This window comes from Carcharodon carcharias, chromosome 7 (genome assembly GCF_017639515.1).
Source record: "Carcharodon carcharias isolate sCarCar2 chromosome 7, sCarCar2.pri, whole genome shotgun sequence".
NCBI classification, from domain to species: domain Eukaryota; kingdom Metazoa; phylum Chordata; class Chondrichthyes; order Lamniformes; family Lamnidae; genus Carcharodon; species Carcharodon carcharias.
The window spans coordinates 139998982-140021655 of NC_054473.1; the positions used below are offsets into that span (position 1 = coordinate 139998982).

A 22674-nucleotide genomic window follows, 5' to 3' on the forward strand; every position below is an offset into this window, starting at 1 on the left:
TTTCTCGTGGCGGGGACCATGTCCCGCTTCACGGTAGCTTCCCTGATCGTCGTGCCATGCCTGGTGTCTGGTTCCCGCCTAGCTGCAGAACGGCGCCATGCTGCACATTCTGCAGAGCCTGAGAGTCCCTCTCAACACTCTCCATTGCTAGCGCTATCTCCATGGCACGCTACAGGTCTATCTCAACTTCTGCAAGCAAACGGCATTGATTGGCATCATCATTTATGCTGCAAACCAAACTATCTCACAACATGTTGTTTAAAGTATCCCCAAAGACTCAGTACTCTTAACTGTTTTCACTTTGTGATGTACATTGCGATCGACTCACCGGGGGCCCTTCCTCGAGAGTTAAACTTGAATCTTTGCATGATCACAGAGTGTTTAGACTAAAAACATTCTTTTACAAAGTCTACTAGCTCGGTGAAGGATCTGGAATTTGGTGCGTTCGGAGCCATCTAGCTACAGATTAGGTTATACGTTTTGTTCCCACAGACACTTAGGAGAATTGCCTTCTGTTTCTTCTTCGCCATTATTTTGTTAGCTACAAAGCAGAAATCTGATCGCTCAATATACTGACTCCAGTTCTTGATGGATGAGTCAGACGGGTCAGTTCTACCAAAGAGAAGCATTGCTGGCCACTATACTTTTCTTCCTTCTTTTAAAATATCGGAATAATCACAGTCACAAAGCAAGTTGCTGTGTTGACTCTATTTATCCTTGTCGCCAATTGTAATAAACGTGGAATGCAGGGCTGGTTTCTTGTAAGAAACAGTAAACTTTATTTACAGATTCCTGATGAGGCTACATGCTTGTTCCAAGACCAAGGCTGAAAGCTCTGCCCCTAAGATTCCCCACACTTAGGGCTGTACATTCAGCGTTAGATAAAGACAATCTACAGTCAAGCAAATAGGAACGCAGGAACATGGGACTTAGGAACAAGAGTAGGCCATACATTCACATGATCCCTATAACCGAAAGAAATTGTTTAACTTACAATCATTACAGAGAGACAGTTTAAGAATAAGAGGTTTCCCTTTTAAGACTGAGATGAGGCAAAAAATTTTCTCTCAGGTCATTAGTATGAGGAATTCTCTTCCCCAGAGAGCAGTAGAGGCTGAGTCACTGAATTTATTCAAAGCAGAGTTGGACAGATTTTTGATAGACAAGGGAGTCAAGGGTTATGGGGACAATCAGGAGAGTGGAGTTGAGACTACAACTAGATCAGCCATGATCTTATTGAACGGTGGAGCAGGCTTGAAGGTCCAAATGGCCTACTCTTGTTCCTAAGTCCCATGTTCCTGCGTTCCTATTTGCTTGGGGCTGTAGATTGTCTTTATCTAACGCTGAATGTACATCTCTCACTAATTTTGGTTCAGACTTTCTTGATGATTCTAATTTTCCCTGCACTCTTCGCACAAAATTTGAATATTTTTCACTGATGGGCTGGTTTTAACCCATTCATTTAACAGTAATGGGGTGGCTGGGTAGGTGCTTAAGTTCATGGTAGAGTGCTTCCTACTGCCTTCCTGATGTGCTACCATTTTAACTCAGTTTTCTGACTTGGTAGTGCCCTCGCAGAAGCAACACTGGTGTTATCAAAGCAATGGGAGCAGCAGGGTCATTACTGAGTACACCATTGAGTTGCTGATGCAGAGGTGCAGATGTCTTGACAGGTTTCCTTTGATGTGCCCCACAGAACCTCCTGTATCATACTGCAAACAGAGAGACCTGCATTGGGAGGTGACATAGCAACACAGCAGCCTGCATTGGATGAGCAAAACTGGAGCAAAGTGAGGAAGCTGCAGAAGAACGAGGGCAACTTAATACCCTGTAGCAAAAGATGCAAGAGATGAGTGACCTTACTCTCCAATGTAGGCTGCAGATTGCTGCTGTTGTGCAAGATGTCACAGCACAAGCTGGAATCTGACTCCTCCACACTTTCAGCTATTGCGCTGAATCTCTTTGGCAGGCCTTATAAATACTACAGTAACAACTTGCATTTATACAGGATCTTTAACATAGCAAAGCATCTCATGGTGCTTACATAGCATTGGTTTGACCAACAAAAATTGTCACTTAGATACGTGAGGAGACATTAGGACAGGTGATCAAAAAGGTAGATTTTAAGGAGCACTTTAAAGGAGGGAGAGGTTGAGAGACAGAGAAATGTAGGGAAGAAATTCCAGAGCTTAAGGCCTAGGGAGCTGAAGGCATGGCCACCAGTGATGGAACAGTGAATATTGGCGGTGCACAAGAGGCCAGAATTGCAGCAGTACCGAGATCTCAGATGGCTGCAGTACCTAATATAACTGCTTGTGAGAATCCTCACCCTTGTCCTACTCAGCAGAGCTGGACGTGTCATTAGGTGGAATTTTCTACTCCGTTTGCAGCGGGCAGAGAGGGGAGAACTCGGTTTCATGCCACCAATGGTGCCCACTGTGGCGGATCGTGAATCCCACTGGAGGCTGGAGTGAAACTGATCAGCATCCCACTAATGGGATGCAAAGTATGGCCCAACCGGAATTGACCCCCCCCCCCCCCAACAACACCCAATTTACCTTTTTAAAATTAATTTATGGGATGTGGGCTTCGCTGGCTAGGCCAGCATTTATTGCCCATCCCTAACTGCCCTTGGTGGTGAGCTGCAGCCTTGAACCACCGCAGGGAAACATGCCAGTCCAGAACACGTCTGGACAAGTGTAACGTGCAGAAATCGGGACTTAGCTGTAGAGCCTTGCTCAGATCGCGGACCTCCGAGAAGATGATGATGCTGGAGGCCTACAGCTACAGGAACACATGCATTGCATGCTGGGTGGATCCTCATGCTCATGGCTCTGCTGCAAAGCAGCTCTTGGAGGGTGGGAGGTCTCCACGCAGCAGCTTCGATTTCGGATTTTCATGGACCTCACTGATGCTTCGGAACTAAAGGGATTTTGCCAAGGGCTCGTCCCATCTTCCAGAGATTTCGCCATGGGTAGGTATAGATGAGCAGCAAAGGGGGGAGAGGAAGGTCTAGGTGTGAATGGGAGAGGAAGGGGGGGGTATGTGGAGATGGGGAGGGCAGGTCGCAGGGAGGGGACGGGGTTGCAGGGAGAGGACTTACGAAGCCTGTAAATGAAGCTGAAAGACACCATTACACGTTATTCAGTGAAAGTGAATATATTTTCAGATAATAAAATGATAAAATTTGTTCACCCATGCACCCACTTGTGATCAAAATTTCTTAACTTTTCTAGGCCTATCATTTCTTCTAGGTGCTGCTCTGACATCTGCAGCAGAGGTGGAGTCAGCCTATGCAATGGTTGGTCCTGATATCTATGATGACTTCGGTGTGTTGCCTCTGGAGATCTGAGGCATTGAGGGCCCTGGCTTGCTTGGGCTACCCTCCCGTGGGCCAGCTGCTCCCACTGCATGACCGAGGACGATGCTGAGGAGGTCACAGGCAAAGGGGGCTTGGAGGGAGCAGAGATTCCTCTCAGATTCTTGGGTGGATGGCCCAGGGGTATCTAGTTGTATCTCTTCCTCCCTTCGGATGCCCGAGGGCCCTGGCCTGACTCCTTGAGAGGAAGGAGCAGCCGGAGAACTGTCGAGGTGCCCCACTTCCCTCTTGTGTTGCCATTGTAGGAACTCACCCATGGCTACCACAATGGCGTGAAGTCTGCGTGCATCTCCAAATTCCGCTGGACGAAGGTGTCCATGACATCCACCATCCTTCCATTGGAGACCACCATGTGTGCAGATATGGGCACCACATCATCAGAGGGCAGGCAGATGCACTCCTCCAAATCGCATGCCACACTGTTGGGGGCTTCCAACAGCTCTGCATGATGTTCCCCTGCCTTCTGCTGACTCTCCAGGATGAATTGGAAGGCCAAATCCAGAAGCTCATCATCTGACTTCGACCTGACAGATGCCTCTTTCCAACAGTCCTCCGAGTGCTGGGAGCTCGGCTGAACCTGCCTCCTCCTGCTGCGGGTGTGGCTGTTTGCCGACAACCTCACCGTCGCCACAGGCATGGTCTACATCTTCACCAGTCAGCACAATGGCACACTCCTCAAAGTGAGTGAGGGGCCTAATATTGGCCACTCCACCCCCCAGTCTGGCACCTCTCCCTGCTGTTGTGGGTCAGCTTCTCCTTCATGCAGACAGATAGAGAGAGTGTGAGCATGATGGAGAGAGTGTGAGCATGATGCAGGGCACAGCGTGAAATGTTTCTATGGTAAATGGAGCAATGGAAGGGCCAAGGACACGAGCTCCAGAGGGCGTGAGCTTGATGGAGATGTGAGAGTTAGTGGTGTTGATCCTTGAGGTTTGAGATCCCTGGTGGGTTTGTGAGAGTTGAGTGATGAGGCAGTTGACTTACCCTGGCAGAACGGATGAGATGATTCATCCTCTTCCTGCACTGGATGGTTGACCTCTTTGCTCCGGTGGCCTGACCGCCGCTCCCACTGCCTCCGAGGCCAGTTGGTGACTCTGGTGGATGTCCTGTGGCCAGAGTGGGGGTAGAGGACATCGTGGCAGGCTTCAACAGTGCCCAAAAAGGACTCCAGAAAGGCATCACTAAATTTGGGAGCTGCTGTCTTCTTTGCTTTCGGGGCCATTTGGAGCAGTCCTGGTCTGTAGACATAAAGTAGGCATTGCGCTCTGGTGCACTTCAAATATTATGCCCAGAGCAAGGAAGCACTGAGATCACAGCATGATGGGAAAAACTGAGCCTGACCACCAGTGATCAGGCATGTTTACCATGAGTGCACTATTAATGAGGTGGACAATAAAGCACAAAAACAAGCCATTGCAGCCGATGGGAAAAATATCGCTTTTCATGCCCACTACTGCACTTGGTGCAATTCAGGGCCAATTCTGCCCATTGTCTTCTCATGAGCTCTCTCCTGGGCTGCCTCTGTAACCATACCTGCAGCTACACGCACGTTGTGGGTGATTCACCACATGCAGAATCCTGTGGCTCACTACCTATCTTTGCTTGGGAAAGTTGGAATGGATGATAGTCTCAGAGAAGGATAATTATCATGAGGATGTATTGTCTGCAGCCTCCTGGTGCCCAGAGGAACCTAAAGATAAGAGTGAAGGTTCAAGAGTTAGGATTGCATGGAGAGGCTGAACATTAGCAGGTAAAAAAAAATTGGAAAATGCTGCTTGAAATTGTGAAACTTGCTGAATAGTTGTTGAGATGAATGAAGGCTTACACATTAAATGCAAACACCTTACTCAGATAAGCCACAAACCTCAGCTTCCCCAACACCCATGGTGATGTCCTGGCCACTATTTTCCAGAGCTTTGTGCTATACTTGCATGAGGGTTATGATAGTGGATACCCCTCTAAAGGTCTTGGTTCTCTCCTTAGAATTATGTGCTGTCTGGTCCTACAGAAATAGAGGGCAAGAGTTAGTGAGAGCACTGTTGCAAAAATAAGGAGATGTGTGCTTGGCTTGTGTATATAGTGCATGTGCTCCGAGGTGGAAAAGAAGCAAGGTGGAATGAGCATGTGTACAGTGATCAGAGGGAGTGATGCTGGGAGCGGCTGGTTGTGCAATTGTGAGGATGTGAGAAGGGAATGGTATTGGTATATGGTATCAAGACAGGGGAGGAAGAGGTCATTGTTCTTGGCATGAGAAAGGTAGGTGTTGCAATGTGTCTTTGTGATTATATGTTTACAATTTGAAAAGAAACTTGCAAGAGATATCAAAATCAACACAACATTTTTCAAATTATATTTAGAAAAAAGAGGGTGGTCAGAAGCAGTGTGGATCCCTTGACAATTGTGAACGATGATATTGTCAATGAAAATAAGGAAATGGTGGACCTGTTGAATACTTACTTTGTGTCAGTATTCACAACAGAGAAAGGGGTCAGCATGTCGAAAATCTCAAGAAAAGTAATATTAAATCAGGGACATAGACTCACAAAAATTAATATAAGCAAAGTAACAGTAATGAAGAAAATCATGGTGTTCAAGAGCAACAAATCCCCAGGGCCAGATGGTTTGATCCCAAGATTTTATAGGAAGAAGATTAGAACGTTGTCGATACCCTGTAATTTTCTAATTTCCTCTCGATCTGAGAACCACTTCTTTAGACTGGAAAGCTATGTATGTTACTTTGATATTTAAGAAAGGTGAGAAAGGGAAACCAGGGAATCATAGATGAGTTAACCTAACATTTGTTGGGATATGATTAGGGTCTATAATTATGTAACTGAACCCCTTGAAAAATTTTCAAATGATCAGAGGAAGCCAGCATGAATTTGTAAAGGGTAGCTCTTCCATGGCAGGTGAGCATCACTGGCAAGGCCAGTATTTGTTGCTCATCCCTAATTGCCCTTGAAAAGGTGGTGGTAACCCCCCCTAGAGTCCATCTGGTTTGACCTGTGTCAGTTTGGTACAACTGAATGGCTTTCTAGGCCTTTTCAGAGGGTATTTAAGAGTCAGCTGCATTGTCTGGGGTAACATGTAGGCCAGACCATGTAAGGATGGCAGATTTCCTTCTCTAAAGGACATTAGTGAACCATATGGATTCTTGGAAAAAAAAATGATAGTTTCATGGTTACCATAACTGAAACTAGCTTTCAATTCTATATTTTTAATAATTGAATGTTAAATTCCAACAGCTGCCATGGTCTGATCTGAACACATGTCCCCAGAGCCTTAGCCTGGGCCTCTGGATTACTAGCCCAATGACGCTAATACTAAACCACCATCTTACCCTTTCATATCTCGAGAGCTAGAAGACAAGGGGGTAGAAGTTATGCAACAGTTATGCAAAACCATGGTTACTACAATTGGAGCAGTTTTGCCACTACACCTTAGAAAGTATATATAGGACTTGTAAGTATATATAGGATTTGTATGGAATGCAATGTAGATTTACCAGAACATACCTGGATTCCAAGAATTTAAACTTTGAGGAAAGATTACATAAACATAGGTTGAGTTAAGGGGCAATTTAATCAAAGTTTTCAAGATATTAAGGGAGAGTCTAGGATGAGAGGACATGGCCTAAAAATTGGAGCCAGATCATTCAGGAGTGAAATTAGAAAGCATTTCTACACAGAGTAGTAAAAGTTTGGAACTCTCTTCCTCAAATGGCAAATGATGTTGGATTAGTTACTGATTTTAAATTTGAGATTGTTGGGTATTAAGGGATATGAAACAAAGGGAGGCATGCAGAGTTAGGTTGCAGATCAGCCATGATTTAATTGAAATGGTAAAATGGCCTATGCTCTAAAGATGGGGTTAAGGCAGAAGGTTGGGACAGACCTGAGGAAGCTTTATTTTACATCTAACCTATGCCTTTCCCTTAGACGGGGCAGCTGACACTACCCAAAGTGGAAAATTGTTTCACTCACTGGCACAGTGATGACTCTCATTTTGATGGGGCACTTTTTTTAGTAAATGTTTACTTATGCTGTGTGAGAACCCTGTTTCACTTGAGCAAGTGCTTCATCAGCTACTGGCCACCCCACAGAGCATCTTAAGATCACTGATACACTCACTGACAGCATTGAATTTTGAATTTGAATCCAATCCTCCATCTGCCTCTGCATAATAATTCTTTAACTTGTGATACAGATGTCATTCTAAGTTTGAAACTGTGGAAACCATTTAGCTCTGTAGCCAAAGGTTAGACATGTTTGAATTTTCTAGTTTTAAAACAGTCGTCACTTTTAACAACAGCTCAGTGAACGAGGTAAAGGACAGACTGGTGGTAACACGCTTGAAGGTGTGCAGACATTGAGATATTCACGTTCTTCTTTGACAAGCTCCAAAGCAATCATGAAGGTTGCATGACCTCTAATAATCTAATGCTTTGTTATTCATTATTGTTTAGTTAATGATTATAGTATACACTGGCCATAAATGTTCTGATTATTGGATGCAGACTATCCCTCAGCAAACCTGTAAACTTAACATAAGAATCAAGTGTAAACCACACTATACACCATCACATAAAGCACATTGACTATCAGTGTCAGCATTGACAGCCCTTCCAGGCACAGAAACTGACTTCAAACTGCATAACTCCACTATATAAAATTCACAACATATAGAACCATATCATCATATGATGGCAAGTATCCATGTGAGCTTCTTGTCTGCAGTTTATGACACCATCTAAAGTCCATGTTGAGATTACTGCCTTGTAACCACTCCCTGTTGTTCCTATTGTTCCCTGCACAATCAATTCATCAGTGCTGCCCAGTCTGCACACCTTGTGAGCTGCCGCCATTTCATATTCAGACTAACATTGGCAGTCTGGGCATGTTTCTGTACTAGATTTCAAAGTTAGTCTACATATAATTTTTAAGAAATGTCAACTCATTATAGTATTTTACTTTAATCCAAAATGACAGTCAAATGGCTTATTTATGTAAAATCCTATTTAGCCATTCAGTTCATTTTAATATCTATAAAATGCAGTAAATAGTTTCAATGACAGGTTAATTTTGATTGTAGGCCCATTCTGGGTTGCAGATCTTAAATCAAATATTATAGTTCACTTTAATACGGAACACATTTGCAATATGTTAACGCTTGGCAAAATAATAATTGTCATTCCTGTCCCAACAAGACACATCTGCACTGTTTCTATACAGTTATCAGAATCAAATGTCTAGGGTACATGCTCTTGTGTCTACATTATTAATTTAGAGCAATTAAACTTTAATCACAAGCAAATGTTTTCAAATGCAGATTTAAACAAACCAAGCAGTTATTTTTATCTGAAGTGACACTAATAGAAGCTACACTGGACTGATATTTGTAGTATGTTCCCTTAGACAGTATCAGTCTGGCACCTCATCATTTTCGATTTTGGAGAAATAATGACAGCTCACTGCTTCTGTATGCATGCACAGCTTTCTTTTTCATTCACTGAATTTTTGACATTTTTAAGCAGTTATTAATCTCATATTATCATTAACAATTTCAGTGGTGATTATGTTTATAGGAGATAAGATTTTTCATTAACTGTGAATTGTCCAATGCTATTATAAGAGGTGCACAGAAAACAGCTAGCAGTGAGTGTAATTGGATTCTGAGCATGGATTAGGTACAAAGACACACTGCCTGTGCAAATGTTCCCTATTTACTGCCTAGAATAGCATGAGATTCCAGATTTGAATGGGTATATTCACCAAGTGAATTGATCTAATTGCTTCTGAGTCCATATCCCCTTCTAGCAAAAAAAACTACCTATATGAACGTAACAACATCCAGGTTTACTCCTGTCTCAGACCATCTCCGAATCCATGCCTTTGTCACTGCCTTCGTCGTCTTTTTCCAGTTCCTCTCATTTTACTTGGCATCACCACAATGCTGGTTGATCACCCATCTGCATCTCCTTCTGAGACTCACCCATTCCTCTTCCAATCCCACTGCATTTAGGTTTCTCACCACCGCATCTTCCCATCTGTCTTAGGCCTTCCTCTTCTCCTTCTTCCCAGCAGTCCCATCTCCTTTACTTGCCTCACCACATTTCCTCTCTGTCTGTCTGTCTGTCTCTCTCTCTGTCTCGCTTTAACAGAAAACCTTACCATTTCAGTCTCTTCTCAGCTACTTTCTTTGATGCGTCTACAATCTTCACCGAGCTCCTGCTTTACATGTTCCCGATTTTGTCCTTTCTTGTCATTTTGTGCATCAGGATTTTGATGGAATACTCCCCTCTTGCCTGGATGAGTGCAGCTCCAACAACACTCAAGAAGCTGAACACCATCCAGGACAAAGTAGTCTGCTTGATTGGCGCCCCATCCACAAAGATTCGCTCCCTGCACGACCAACGCACAGTGGCACCAGTGTGTACCATCTACAAGATGCATTGCAGGAACTCACCAAGTTTCCTTAGACAGCACCTTCCAAACCCATGACCACTACTTTCTTGAAGGACAAGGCCAGCAGATGCATGGGAACACCACCACCTGTTCCCCTCCAAGCAACTCACCATCCAGACTTGGAAATATATTGCCGTTCCTTCATTGCCGCTGGGTCAAAAACTTGGAACTCCCTCCCGAACAGTACTGTGGGTGTACCGACACCACATGGACTGTAGCAGTTCAAGAAGGCAGCTCACCACCACCTTCTCAAGGGCAATTAGGGATGGGCAATAAATGCTGGCCCAGCCAGCAACTCCCACATCCTATGAATGAATAAAAAAAATCAATTTCTGCATCCGCATCTCATTATTATCCAGTCATTATTCCTCCCCTTGATGTTGCCCAAGTTTCTGCACCATATAACAATGCCTTTGTCGCTGCCGAACTCAACTAACTCAATGCTCTCCAAACTAATTTTCCATTCACCACCTTAAACATCTCATAAACTTCAGTTCAGCTAAAACCCTGTTGCCGATGCTAGGGTTGCCAACCCTCTATAACCATAAGACGTAGGAGCAGAAGTATGCCGTTTGGACCATTGAGTTTGCTTCACCATTCACTGAGATCATAGCAGATCTAATAATCTCCACTTTCCTGCCTTGTCCCCAGAACCCTTGTTTCCCTTACTGATTAAAAATCTGTTTATCTCAGCCTTGAATACACTTAACGACCCAGCCTCTACAGCCCTCTGTGGTAAAGAATTCCACAGATTCACTACCCTCTGAGAGAAGAAATTCCTCCATATCCCTGTCTTAAATGGGCGACTCCTTATTCTGAGATTATGCCCTCGGGTCCTAGACTCTCCCACAAGGGGAAACAACCCCTCAACATCTACCCTGTCAAGCCCCCTAAGAATCTTGCGTGTTTCAATAAGATCACCTCTCATTCTTCTAAACTTTGAAGAGTTCAGACCCAACCTACTCAACCTCTCCTCATAAGAAAATCCTTCCATACTGAGGATCAACCTAGTGAATCTTCTCTGGACTGCCTCCAATGCCAGTACATCTTTCCTTAGATAAGGGGGCCAAAACTGTTCACAGCATTCTAGGTGTAGTCCAACTAGTGCCTTGTATAGTTTTAGCAAGACTTCCCTTATTTTAAATTCCATTCCCTTTGAAATAAAGGCCAACATTCCATTTGCCTTCCCTATTACCCTCTAAAATTGTATGTTAGCTTTTCGGGATTTGTGCACAAGGACTTCCAAATCCCTCTCTGCTGCAGCTTTCTGCAGTCTTTCACCATTTAAATAACATTCAGGTCCTCTATTCTTCCTGCCAAAGTGCATGACCTCACATTTTCCCACATTATATTCCATCTGCCAGGTTTTTGCCCACTCACTTAACTTGTCTGTGTCCCTCTGTAAACTCATGGGCTGAATTTTGCTGTCGGTGAACAGGAAGTGGAGCCCACTGGCCAACGCATGGGAAGACGTCAAGGGAAACCCCCAACGTCATCCCACCTCATTTAAATTTTCAGGAAGGCGGATCTGCAGTAAAATCAGCTGCGGGCTCGCCAACCTGTCAATGGCCAATTGAGGCCATTGACAGGATCATTAAAACAATTAAAGGCCCTGCCCGTCCAACCTTAAGGTTGGTGGGCAGGCCAGGAGCCCAGGCGGGGAATAGAAAAAACATGAAAACTCATCCACCGGCGGGATGAGAGTTCATGCAGGGATTTAAAAAGTTTAATAAAGTTATAGTGTAAATTATGGACATGTCTCATCTCATGTGACATTGACACATAGTGGGGACATGTTAAGGATATTCTTTTCTATCTTTAATGTTTTTAGAACTGTAAGCGATCTCCTTGAGGCAGCACTTAGCCTCAAGGAGACGTTCGCTCTTTCGTGCACATGCGCGAAAGAGCGCACCTGCTTTTGGGGAACTCCCCCCACCCCCCACCCCCACTCAGAAAGCGCATAGTGGTTGGCCCACCCATGTAAAATGGCAGCGGGCCCGCTTCTCTGGCGGGGATCAGCTCCCCGCCCGCTGGAGATTGGGTCAGGCCCGCCCACCCGACAGGCAGAAAATTCTGCCCTTTGTGTCATCCTCACCACTTGCCTTCCCACCTATTTTTGTGTCATCTGCAAACTTGGCGATAGTACATTCACTTCTCTCATCTAAGTCATTAATATATATTGTAAATAATTGTGGCCCTAGCACTGAACCCAGTGGCACTTCACTAGCTACAGGTTGCCATCCTGAAAATGCTGCCCTTATCCCATTCTCTGTTTTCTATGGAAGAATTGTCTCTCCACTGGGGGGGTTGGATGGGAGTGGGTGAGGGTGGGCGTGCAGCCGATCGCCGCCTGCAATCGGCTGGGCACTGCCATTTTATGTGGGCGGGCCAATTAAGGCCCATCCAGCGTGACGCGTGCCCAGAAGCGCTGAGTGCCCCCACTCACCGACCTGAAAATTCTGGCCTATTAGTAAGCCAATCCTCTAACCATGCTAATATACTGCCCCCAACACCATGGGCTCTTATCTTATTTAGTAGCCTTATGTGCTGTACCTTATCGAATGCCTTTTGGAAATTCAAATATATTACATCTACTGGTTTCCGTTTATCTATCCTGCTTGCTACCTCTTCAAAGAGTTCTAATAAATTTGTCAGGCATGATTTCCCCTTCATTGAGCCATGCTGACTCTGCTTGATTAGATTATGCATTTCTAAATGCTTTGCTATTACATCCTTTGCAATAGACTCTAACATTTTCCCATTGATGGATGTTAAGCTAATTGGCCTATAGTTACTTGTTTTTTGCCTCCCTCCCTTTTTCAATAAGGGTGTTACATTGGCGGTTTTCCAATCTTCTGGGACTTTTCCAGAATCTAAGTTTTCTTGGAAGATTACTACAGTGCTCCCACTATTTGTGTAGTTACTTCCTTTAATATCCGAGAATGCAAGCCATCAGGTCCAGGGGACTTATCAGTCTTTAGCCCCATTATTTTCCCTAGTACTTTTTCTCTAGTGATAGTTATTTTATTTATTCCCCCCTTCCCCCCCACTTTTTCCCCATGATTATTTGGCATATTTGGAAAGCTATGAGTCTCTTCTATCGTGAAGACTGATGCAAAGTATTTATTCAACTCCTCCGCCATTTCCTGGTTCCCCATTATTATTTCCCCAGCCTCATTCTCTAAGGAGCCTATGTTCACTTTGGCCTCTTGCTACCTTTTTATATATTTAAAGAAGCTATTACTCTCCATTTTTATGTTACTTGCTAGTTTACCCTCAAAGTTTATTTTCGCCCTCATTTTTAGGTCATCATTTATGGTTTACCACCGATCTTTGCCACATTGTATGTTTTCTTTCAATTTCATGTTATCCTTAACTTCCTTGGTTAACCATGGTTGGTTTATCCCCTTCCTACAACCCTTCTTCCTCAATGGGATATATCTTTGTTGTGAGGCTTGAACCATTTTCTTAAACGTCTGCCATTGTTCATCAACCATCTTTTCTGCTAAACTCCTTTCCCCATCCACTACACCCGACTCTGCTCTCATCCCTTTGTAACTACCTCTATTTAAGTTCAGCACAGTTGTTTCTGACCCAAGTTTCTCACTCTCAAACTGAATGCTAAGTTCTTTCATGTTATGGTCACTGTTTCCCAGGGGATCTTTTACTCAGGGATCATTTATTAAACCTGCCTCATTACACATTACCTGATCCAAAATAGTCTGATCCCTGGTTGGATCCTAAACATATTGATCTAGGAAACTGTCCCAAATACACTCTGAATTCTTGCTCATGGCTACCTCACAAATTTGCTTTTCCCTGATCTACATGAAGATTGAAGTCACCCATGATTAATGTACTGCCTTTTTTATACACCTCCATTTATTCCCTGTCCTACAGTATAGCTACTGTTAGGGGGCCTATAGACTACTTCCACCAGTGTCTTCTTCCCCTTGTTAATTCTTGCCTCCACCCATATGGATTCTATATCTTCCGATCCATGATCATTTTTTCCTATTGTGCTTGTTCGATCTTGTACTCTCAAAGCTACCCCACCACCCTTTCCTTCCTGCCTGTCCTTTCGAAAAGTCACATACCCCTGAATATTTAGTTCCCAGCTTTGATCTCCTTGTAACCACGTCTCCGTAATGGCTATAAGATCAAACCCATTAACCTCTATTTGTGCCGTTAATTCATTTATTTTGTTCCGAATACTACATGCATTTAAGTAAAGGCCATTAATTTTGCCTTTTTACCATTTTCCGCCCTTTGACCCTATTTGCTGCTTTTTTTTAATGCTTGTACGCTCTGTCCCTTCCTGTCACACTCTGGGTATCATTACCTAAAGAGCATGCTCTGCAATGCTGCCATATCCTTTTGCTTTGTAAGCCTATTTATCCCCTCTCCTCTATTTAGTTTAAAGACCTTTCTACAGCCCTAGTTATTCGATTCACCAGGACATTGGTCCCAACAAGGTTCAAGTAAATCCTGTCCCACCGGAACAGCTCCCTTCTGCCCTAGCATTGCTGCTAGTACCCCATGGACTGAGACCCATTCCTCCCACACCAATCTTTGAGCCATGCCTTTAAATCCTTGACTTTATTTATCCTATGCCAGCTTGCCCATGGCTCAGGTAGTAATCCTGAGTCTATTACCTTGGAGGTTCTGCCTTTTAATTTAGCTCCTAACTGTTCAAATTCTTTCATCAGAACCTCCTTTCTAGTCCTATCAATGTTGTTGGTAACAACGTGGACGACAACAACTGGATCCCTCCCCTCCCACTCCAAGTTCCTCTCCAGCCTTGAGGAGATGTCCTTAAACCTGGCACTGGGCAGGTAACACAGCCTTTGGGACTCATGCACACAGCTGCAGAGAACAGTATCTATCCTTATAATTATACCATCCTCTACCATTACTACGTTCCTATTTCCTCCCCCCAGTTGAATGGCTGCTTGTACCACAGTGCCGTGGTCAGTTCGCTCATCCTCCGTTCAGTCCCTGCTATCGTCCACCCACCTTGCAAGAACCTCATTACTGTTGGATGGTTACAGGGGCTGACACTCTTCGATTGCTACCCCCAGGGTCCCGGTACCTGCCTCACCTGCAGTCACACCCTCCTGTCCCTGGTCACAGGCCAAATTTGACTGACCTATTCTGAGGGTTGTGGCCGCCTCCTGGAGCAAAGTGTCCAGGTAACCTTCCCTCTCCCTGATGTGACACAATATCTGCAGCTCAGACTTCATCTCCTTAACTCAGATCTGAAGCTCCTTGAGCTGAAAATACTACAGATGTATTCACCCTGGATCACCTTGGTGTCCAGCAGTGCCCACATGCTGCAGCAGCAACACATCACCCGTCCTGCCATTGATATTGCATTAAATTTAATTAATTAATTAATTACTCTAGTATCCCTGTTCTTACACTTGAAGAATCCCCTGCTCTTTACACTTTATTGTAATTTTTTTTTTACACACCAGTATCGATCTTATACTTAACAAGCCATTTTTATGAAAAAGCAAAAAAAGAAATAAAAAGACCAGAGACCTAAACTCAAACTAAAGACCTTATTTTTACTTTAAAGACTAGAAATACTCACCAATCCTGCTCACCAATCAGCTGCTTTCCCTGCACTTGCGTGTCTCTTTCCGTGCTCTTTAATGGTTTTTCATCTCTTGCTCCTTGCGCTTTTTAATGGTCTCTCGTCTCTCTCTCCACACTCTTTACTGAACTTTCACCTCTCTGCGCTCTTTAATGGACTCTCGTCGCTCTTTCCACACTCTTTAATGACCTAATCTTTAGGAATAGCCTGGAGTTTCCAGGAATTGAGGATCAACTTCCAGGAGAGTGCTGTGTGCAACCCTGGAGAAAAATCATTGGGACATATATAAAGATTTTTTTTTTTGTTTTCTTTAATCATTTCTCTTTCCAGATATAAAAATGTTGAAAAAAAACTGCTGTTTGGCTGACAGTCATGGGTAATGTGTCTTTTTGCTTTCCAATTGGTGTAAGAAGGCAATGTGTCACAAAGGATCGATATGTTGGCTGACTAATGGCTGGAGCATGGGGGAAAATCATGTGTTGAAACCTCAACAGGAATACATTTAATCACAGATAGCAACCCTAGTCGATACCCTATCCCACATCAAGTCCCAATCACCCAATCCATTTCCTTGCTGACCTGTATTGGCTCTTGTTTTTTCAATGTATCAAATTTCAAATACACACCCTTTTGTTCAAAACCCTCCATGGTTTCACACTCCATGTTTTTGTACTTTTTCTTCAGCACTACAACCACTACCCAATCAAGCCCTCTGGTGTATCCCTCCCTGCCCCTTTCTCAGAAGTCTAACCTGTTTATTCTGCAAGCCCTACCTTCTGTTGTTTTATTCCATACAAATCTCTGCAGTAATGTTCCCCCTCGCCACCCCCCCGCCCCCCCTGTACATTGTCATGTCTTTGTCTGGAGCAATAGCACCGTTGTTTTCTCGGGTGCTTTGTGAATAACAACCAGTTTTCAGCACTTGTGAACTCAAGTGACCAGGTCTAGTAAATATACGATGTGACAACAGAACTGTTACATTTGATTGCATAAAGAGCAGCTGCAATCATGTATCAGCGTTGCTAATCAGTGCAGGTGGAATGTGGGTCACCCATCACCAGAATGTATAAACAATGAATTTTTACAATGCTGTATTGTAAACTTCCTGCCCAGGATCAGTGGTATACATTGAATTAATCTACAAAGGACCACTAAACACAGATAATAATAGTCTAGCTAATTGACACTATAATGAAGCGTTAGTGTCATATCACTTGTACTTTCAAAAGCCTTGATAACCTAAGGTTTTGTTAAATAGTATCACTTAACAGGTATTTAAAGCTGCAGATAAGGAATCGTGCTCATTTTGCTTGTCCAAATAGATCACTTGCCAACTGAAGAGTGAGATTTTGTTCAGAGCTGTGTTAAGTCTCCCTATAGACAAGTGCATTTTGATGCAGTTTCTGATGTGCAATGATTTCAGTCAGCAAAGAGTACTTTTATTAATTGAGGGTGCTGCTAGAGTGGAAGTGTAATAAGATTCTGTTCTGTTGTATAAAGGCATGCTCTTACTGCCTCGAGGCTTTACATTTACTGACTATTGCATGCTGATTGTGTCCAATCTGTTCTCTCTTCAGACATTCCACACTCCGAGCCTTGGGGACGAGGAGTTTGAGATTCCACCCATAACCCCACCGCCAGAAACAGACCCCACGCTGGGATTAACAGATGTGGTGTCAGCTTTTCAAGGCCTTAATGATCCATTGCCCTCACAAGGAAATGAATTCACACCCCATTTTCCCCCACAAAGCCTGGAACTGCCTTCCATCACAATATCCAGAAGTATTATGGACCAAGATGGTGGACTCCTCAGCAATGGTTTATCTGTGGTAGGTGGAACTTAAATACAACTGTCTGGAATATGCAGCCTTTTATTTATTTTTAGCAAGAATGAGACATTGTTATGAATGATATTGATTATAAATTCTTGAACCAAAAATGCATCCATGCATAATACTAATTAGATACCTTTATTGAATAGATATTCAATTCATTGACATACAAATTAATACTTGCATCTATTTTGAACAAAAACAGCATTCCGTTTTAATGTTTACATGTGGTTAATGCAGTTAGAGTCTTTAATGCTGATTCCCTGATTGAAGGAAAAACAAACTAGAGAACTTGCCTCTGTTTTTCTAATGATTGTGGCAGTGCATGAACATAAGGTATTTATATTTATTGAAATTAGTCAATTTGTGGTTTTGCTAGTGGCTTGGTGAATCTAGCTAATAATTAGCTGAGCTCAGGTTCAATCCTCCATCTCTGCTGATCCCTGTTCAGCAGCAAGGAGCTAGAAATGACTTTAGTGCCCTGGGTTAGGGTGCAGAACCAAGATTCCCACAATGGATCGCTATCCAGTTACTCTTGTTGGGACTGCATAAATGTGGACATCTACCAAGTGACGGTCTAATCTGCTATACCCTACAGCCAATCTGATTGCTGAAACTCAATATCAAAACTTACAAATACTGGAAACCCAACAAAGCCTTTAAAAAAAAAGGGAAGAAAATAGATGAAAACTTAAAAGAATACTCAAGAGTAACTCAAAATTTCCTCACACAGCCTGCCTTGATGTATTTGCTAAGACATGTAAACTATGCAGCAATTGATTTACTGCAAGCTCTTTAATCAAAGATTTGGCTGACTTTATAAAAGTTAATCCAGACTGGTGAATTATAAATGGCCTGATCAATCTCCTGGCTGCTTCATAATCTTTTAAATGCTAATGAGCATTTGATTTGCTTTAAGCCAGGTGAAGTTATTACAGAAGTCTAATGTGTAACTACATACATGACTTACAGTTTAGATTGAAGTTATGCAGTAGCAAATTATCGCAAAGGGAAAAATTTAACATGGCTGAACTAATGGGATTGGATGCAGGTGGGAGCGTTAAGTGGGCAAAAATTTCCCAACCACTTCTGGGTTTCTCAGAGGGAAACAATGCGCTTCCAAGAAGGAAGTTGGCATTTTAAATATGTTAATGAGGCAGGGAGCCTAGGATTTAACCTGCTTTGCAGTTTTTACTCTAGCTGGCTGTGTCCAGGGCCTTGGAGAAACCCAGCAGTGTGAGGACAGCCTTGGGGAGAAGTCAAGTGCACTCATAGCACTCCTATGGTCCAGGAGAAGCAGGCACACCTCCTCCTGACCCTCAAAGCTCCCTCACTATCAGATCACCCCACACCATGTAACACCACTTCCCACCACTCCCACCCTCCAGAGTCTTGAATCAGAATTCCGCCCCCCCACCCCCAAATCCCACTGGGTATCAGGGATTGGATCTACCTGGTCCTGGAGCCTCCTCCAGAGTGGTCCCTCCACCGACTGGAAGTCAAGCCTGTCAATCAGGCTGACTTCCAGGCGTGGAACCCGCCAGATCCAAAGTTAAAACTCCACAGCATGTGGGGAAACTCAGACTTCTGGGCTTCCCGTGTGCTACCAGCCTCCAACTCCACTCCCAGCACGTCAGTAAGTAAAAATTCCTAAAATGTCTATAATTATTTTAAAATGGGCATTGCAGCTAAGTAGGTAAAGACTGCAACATTATTATTTTGAGATTTAATAAAGCACACCAGCTTAGTCTTGCTTTCTCGTGCTATTATGTATAAACATCCTGATGCTGTAAAAACACTTTAAGTAGCTGATCAACTTTGAATGTGGAAATTCTGAAATACATCAAATGATTTCTAGCAATTTATAATGCAAATTAAATGTACTGTTGAAAACACAATTTTATTTTCCATGTATGAGAATGTGAAGACCTTTTTCTTACACTTGCGTTAGCTCCAAATGCAAATGAAAGTACCTTTGAGGAGTTTTGCAGCACAAAACGCACCTTTCAAATTTTAAATGTACAATATTAATACTCTCTGTCATTGGAACCGTCTGTCCTCATCTGGGGCAGGATTTTCCCCCTGGACTTCAGGACTCCGCTATCAGCTTAAAATGGGAGTCAGAAGTCCACACTTTATGGGGAACAGTCACTCATCTGTGATTTTCTCTGAATTGGCTGATTAATGGCCAGAGGCTGGGCAGGCTCTTGAAGCTGAAGGGCCAATAGGAGGGCCCCTAGCACTGAAGAAGCTGAAGCTAGCCTTTCAGGTAATTGAGAAAGAGGGTGCCATCATTTTGAGGTGCCCTTTCTGCAACTTCTGAAAATTTACAATAAAAAATAGAATAAAATAACAACAGGCCTTTAATTAGTTGAAGCAGCTACCAACCTCCCAGCTCCTTGTGGTGCTGTCAGCCCAGTCCCACTTCTGGGAAAATGGCCCAGGGTGGGATGGAGTGGAAGAACCAGTACCCCAGCCAGCCACATGAAATTCAGCACCCACCCACCTGTGTCCCAATCGAGGCTAAAAATTCAGCCCCTGGTCTTTGCTTTATAAACAATGCCCAGACCTGTTTCTTCTCTAACAGAATCACCTCTAGGCCGTGGTTTTCTACTGTACTGTGTATGTGTTTTCAGCTGTCTGTTCAGTGTTTGCAGACTGTAGTCATAGTTGGTGAGTGAGAGCTCAGGTGTAGAACTAAAGCAGGGGCTTTATCTGGAAGTCTAGTCATTCAGGTAAAATGCAACACAGCTGTTCCTGGATTATAACATTCAAAGGAACTTGATTATCTTCAGATGTTTGTGAAAAGTTTACATAGCATGCTTTTAATCATTTGGAATATTGGTGCCAATAACAGCCCTTTTCAACATTTAGTGGTAGCTGTTTGTGTTCCGTTCCTACCCTAATCATGTTTTCAGTTTCTTGGTACACCTCTTGGTATAAATGTTCAAAAATCTGTGCAGTCCAGTTGCTACAAGGTTAACATGTCACTTATATTGGGAGTTGACAAACTGAAGCACTCCAAGTTTCCAAACACCAATCTGATTTCCAAATGACAATAAAAATGCTTTCGGGTAGAAGACTACTCCAGATTTGGGCAAGCATATCTTGCTTGGCGGTCTGAATCATGGAAAAATTGACTGCAGTGAAACCGCTGCCATTCCCCCAGCTTAGTTTGCCAGCCATGTGAATTGACCACCAAGCCAGAGCTGCAACAGGTCATTGGGAGGGAGGGGCTGGTAATTTTCCCCTTCACCGTTTAGACAATAATCTGGTGGATCAGATTAGCCACCCATTGTGGACCTCATCCAATTTTCATCCCACTGCTTTTCAACATGTTAACACCAGCTGATCTGAGCATGCTGAGAGTGAGACTTCTTCTCAAATCAGCATAACCCTGGATCATCTGATTGCCATTCCAATATAAACTGCACAATACGTCTTAAACTTTCAACCAGCAGACCAACCTCATAAACCTTAATGCCATTAACTTTTGCAATCCTAGTTTCTTTGTATTTTGGAACTAGTTACCTATCTGAGGAATGGAGGGGTGTATAAATGGCCAGCAAGATGTTCTTATGGACATTGCCCAATTAGTCGTCTTCATGTGTTAGCATTGGCTGCAATTATGAATGCCCTGAGCATCATGAACATTGCGAATGGTGGAGGTGGGTTGAAAATAGGAGAAGTTACACTTGCATACATATCCTTATTTATCTCCTTTCAATAAAAGACGTAAAACATTGGTGGTTTATGTTAATATAGGTTATGCTTCTATTTTTATTTCTTTCCATAGAAGAAATTTAGTGGCTTTCAACAGTGCAGCACTGATACATCACCTTTATATTTCCCTTGGGTAATATACCAGAGATATACAGAAAACCATTCCATGAAGCAGAACATTCTTTGGATTTCTTGTTCAAAATAATGTGTCAGGTTGTTTGATGAGTTGCAAAATAGTGCAAACATTATCAGCACTCATGGTTATTCGAAAAGTGGATGAAATAGAATTATTTCTAGGTCCTCAATTTTAAAAATATGATGCTCCTTAGCGGCAACAGACAGGACTATTCACTCATGTTTCTATTATACAACACCGGCATAGTTATTTATAGTTTTTGGAAGAGAGGCATTTTGTACCACAAGCATATAATTTAGCTTTCAGACATTAAACACTTTTCTTCCTTTTATATGAGATTTTCAATATTTGTTCACAGCATGATTGACATTTTCTGCTCAGAGGAAGTATTTTGCTTTCATGACAGACAATGGAAGAAATTCAATCCCGTAGAAATAATTGCTGCTGAGCAAATTTATTAAACACTAAAATAGGAGATTAATTTCTGTACATGGTGAATCAGCCTTAGAATCTGATGGGAGGAATGAATGGGCAGCATGTCATTTTATAGGAACACCTCCAAATTTTACAGATTAGTAGCAATATATTTGTTTTACTAGTTTCATTATTTATTTATCATAAATATTACTTCAGGCAAATTTTCAAAATTGTGATAGCTAGCCCACATAAAAGCATGTGAGAGCAGGGCTTAGACATTCATTGAGCTTGTAGGACCAGGTTTCTAACCTAGCTCAGAAAGATGCAATGAAAATGCTTTCTTTATACCAGTTGTAAATGTAAGGAGCTTGGTACTCTTGACCAAGTCGCAGCTTGTCATCGTTCCACAGTAGAAAACTGTTCACAGATTGACATCAAATTGCAGCCTCATTCAGAGAAATAATAAGGATTGCTGGTGTGGAATGTGAAAAAAGCATATTGTGGTGGTCTTTTCAGAAAAGCATGTTCCATTTCCCAATTCTGATTTTGTTCATCTTGAGGAGCATAAAAAAAGTGGCCAAACATTGGTTGTAGAAGATAGCTGTGTTGATTTCACAAGCAGAGTCCATTAGTTGCAGTTATGATGAGCCTAATTAAGACTTGGCTGAGTAGCTCCATCGAGCACCTGTCTAAAGTGGAACATTTCACATCAAGAGAGGAACTGAATTGTAGCCTTGTCCTGCAACCTCCCTCATCACTGTTCACTGGGCAGTATTTACAATGATCATTGAGAAGAGTGTAGCCTTAATTGCCCTTTCTTACCAGCTGATGGATCTGACACGTAGGGAAGAATTTTCCAGTCGGTGAGCAGGGATGAGACCCACTCGCTGACGTGTAAAATGACGCATGGTGACCTCAGGTGTGCGTCCTGATGTCACTGCGCATCATATAGATTTTCAGTTCGGCGGGTGCGCAGCCTGCAGAACTGTCAAAGGCCGAATGAGGCCTGTTGAAAACTAATTAAAATAGTTAAATGAGCTGCCCATCAAACTGTAAGGTTGGCAGGCAGGCGAAGAGCCCAGACAGCCTTCGCATTTTTCATGAAGGCTCATCCACAGGCGGGA

General features: G+C 43.0%; 1 protein-coding gene across 2 annotated transcripts in view; it reads left to right on the forward strand.

Moving 5' to 3' along the window:
• The window catches only part of tox3 (TOX high mobility group box family member 3), a 123536-nt gene that overhangs the window by 86282 nt on the left and 14580 nt on the right, over positions 1-22674 (forward strand). Inside the window, exon 3 of one of the 2 annotated variants that reach the window (XM_041192206.1) lies at positions 17017-17271. In XM_041192206.1, coding sequence (XP_041048140.1) covers positions 17017-17271 — 255 coding nt within the window. The remainder of the gene's footprint in view (positions 1-17016; positions 17272-22674) is intronic. The other variant, XM_041192205.1, reaches the window with a different exon arrangement.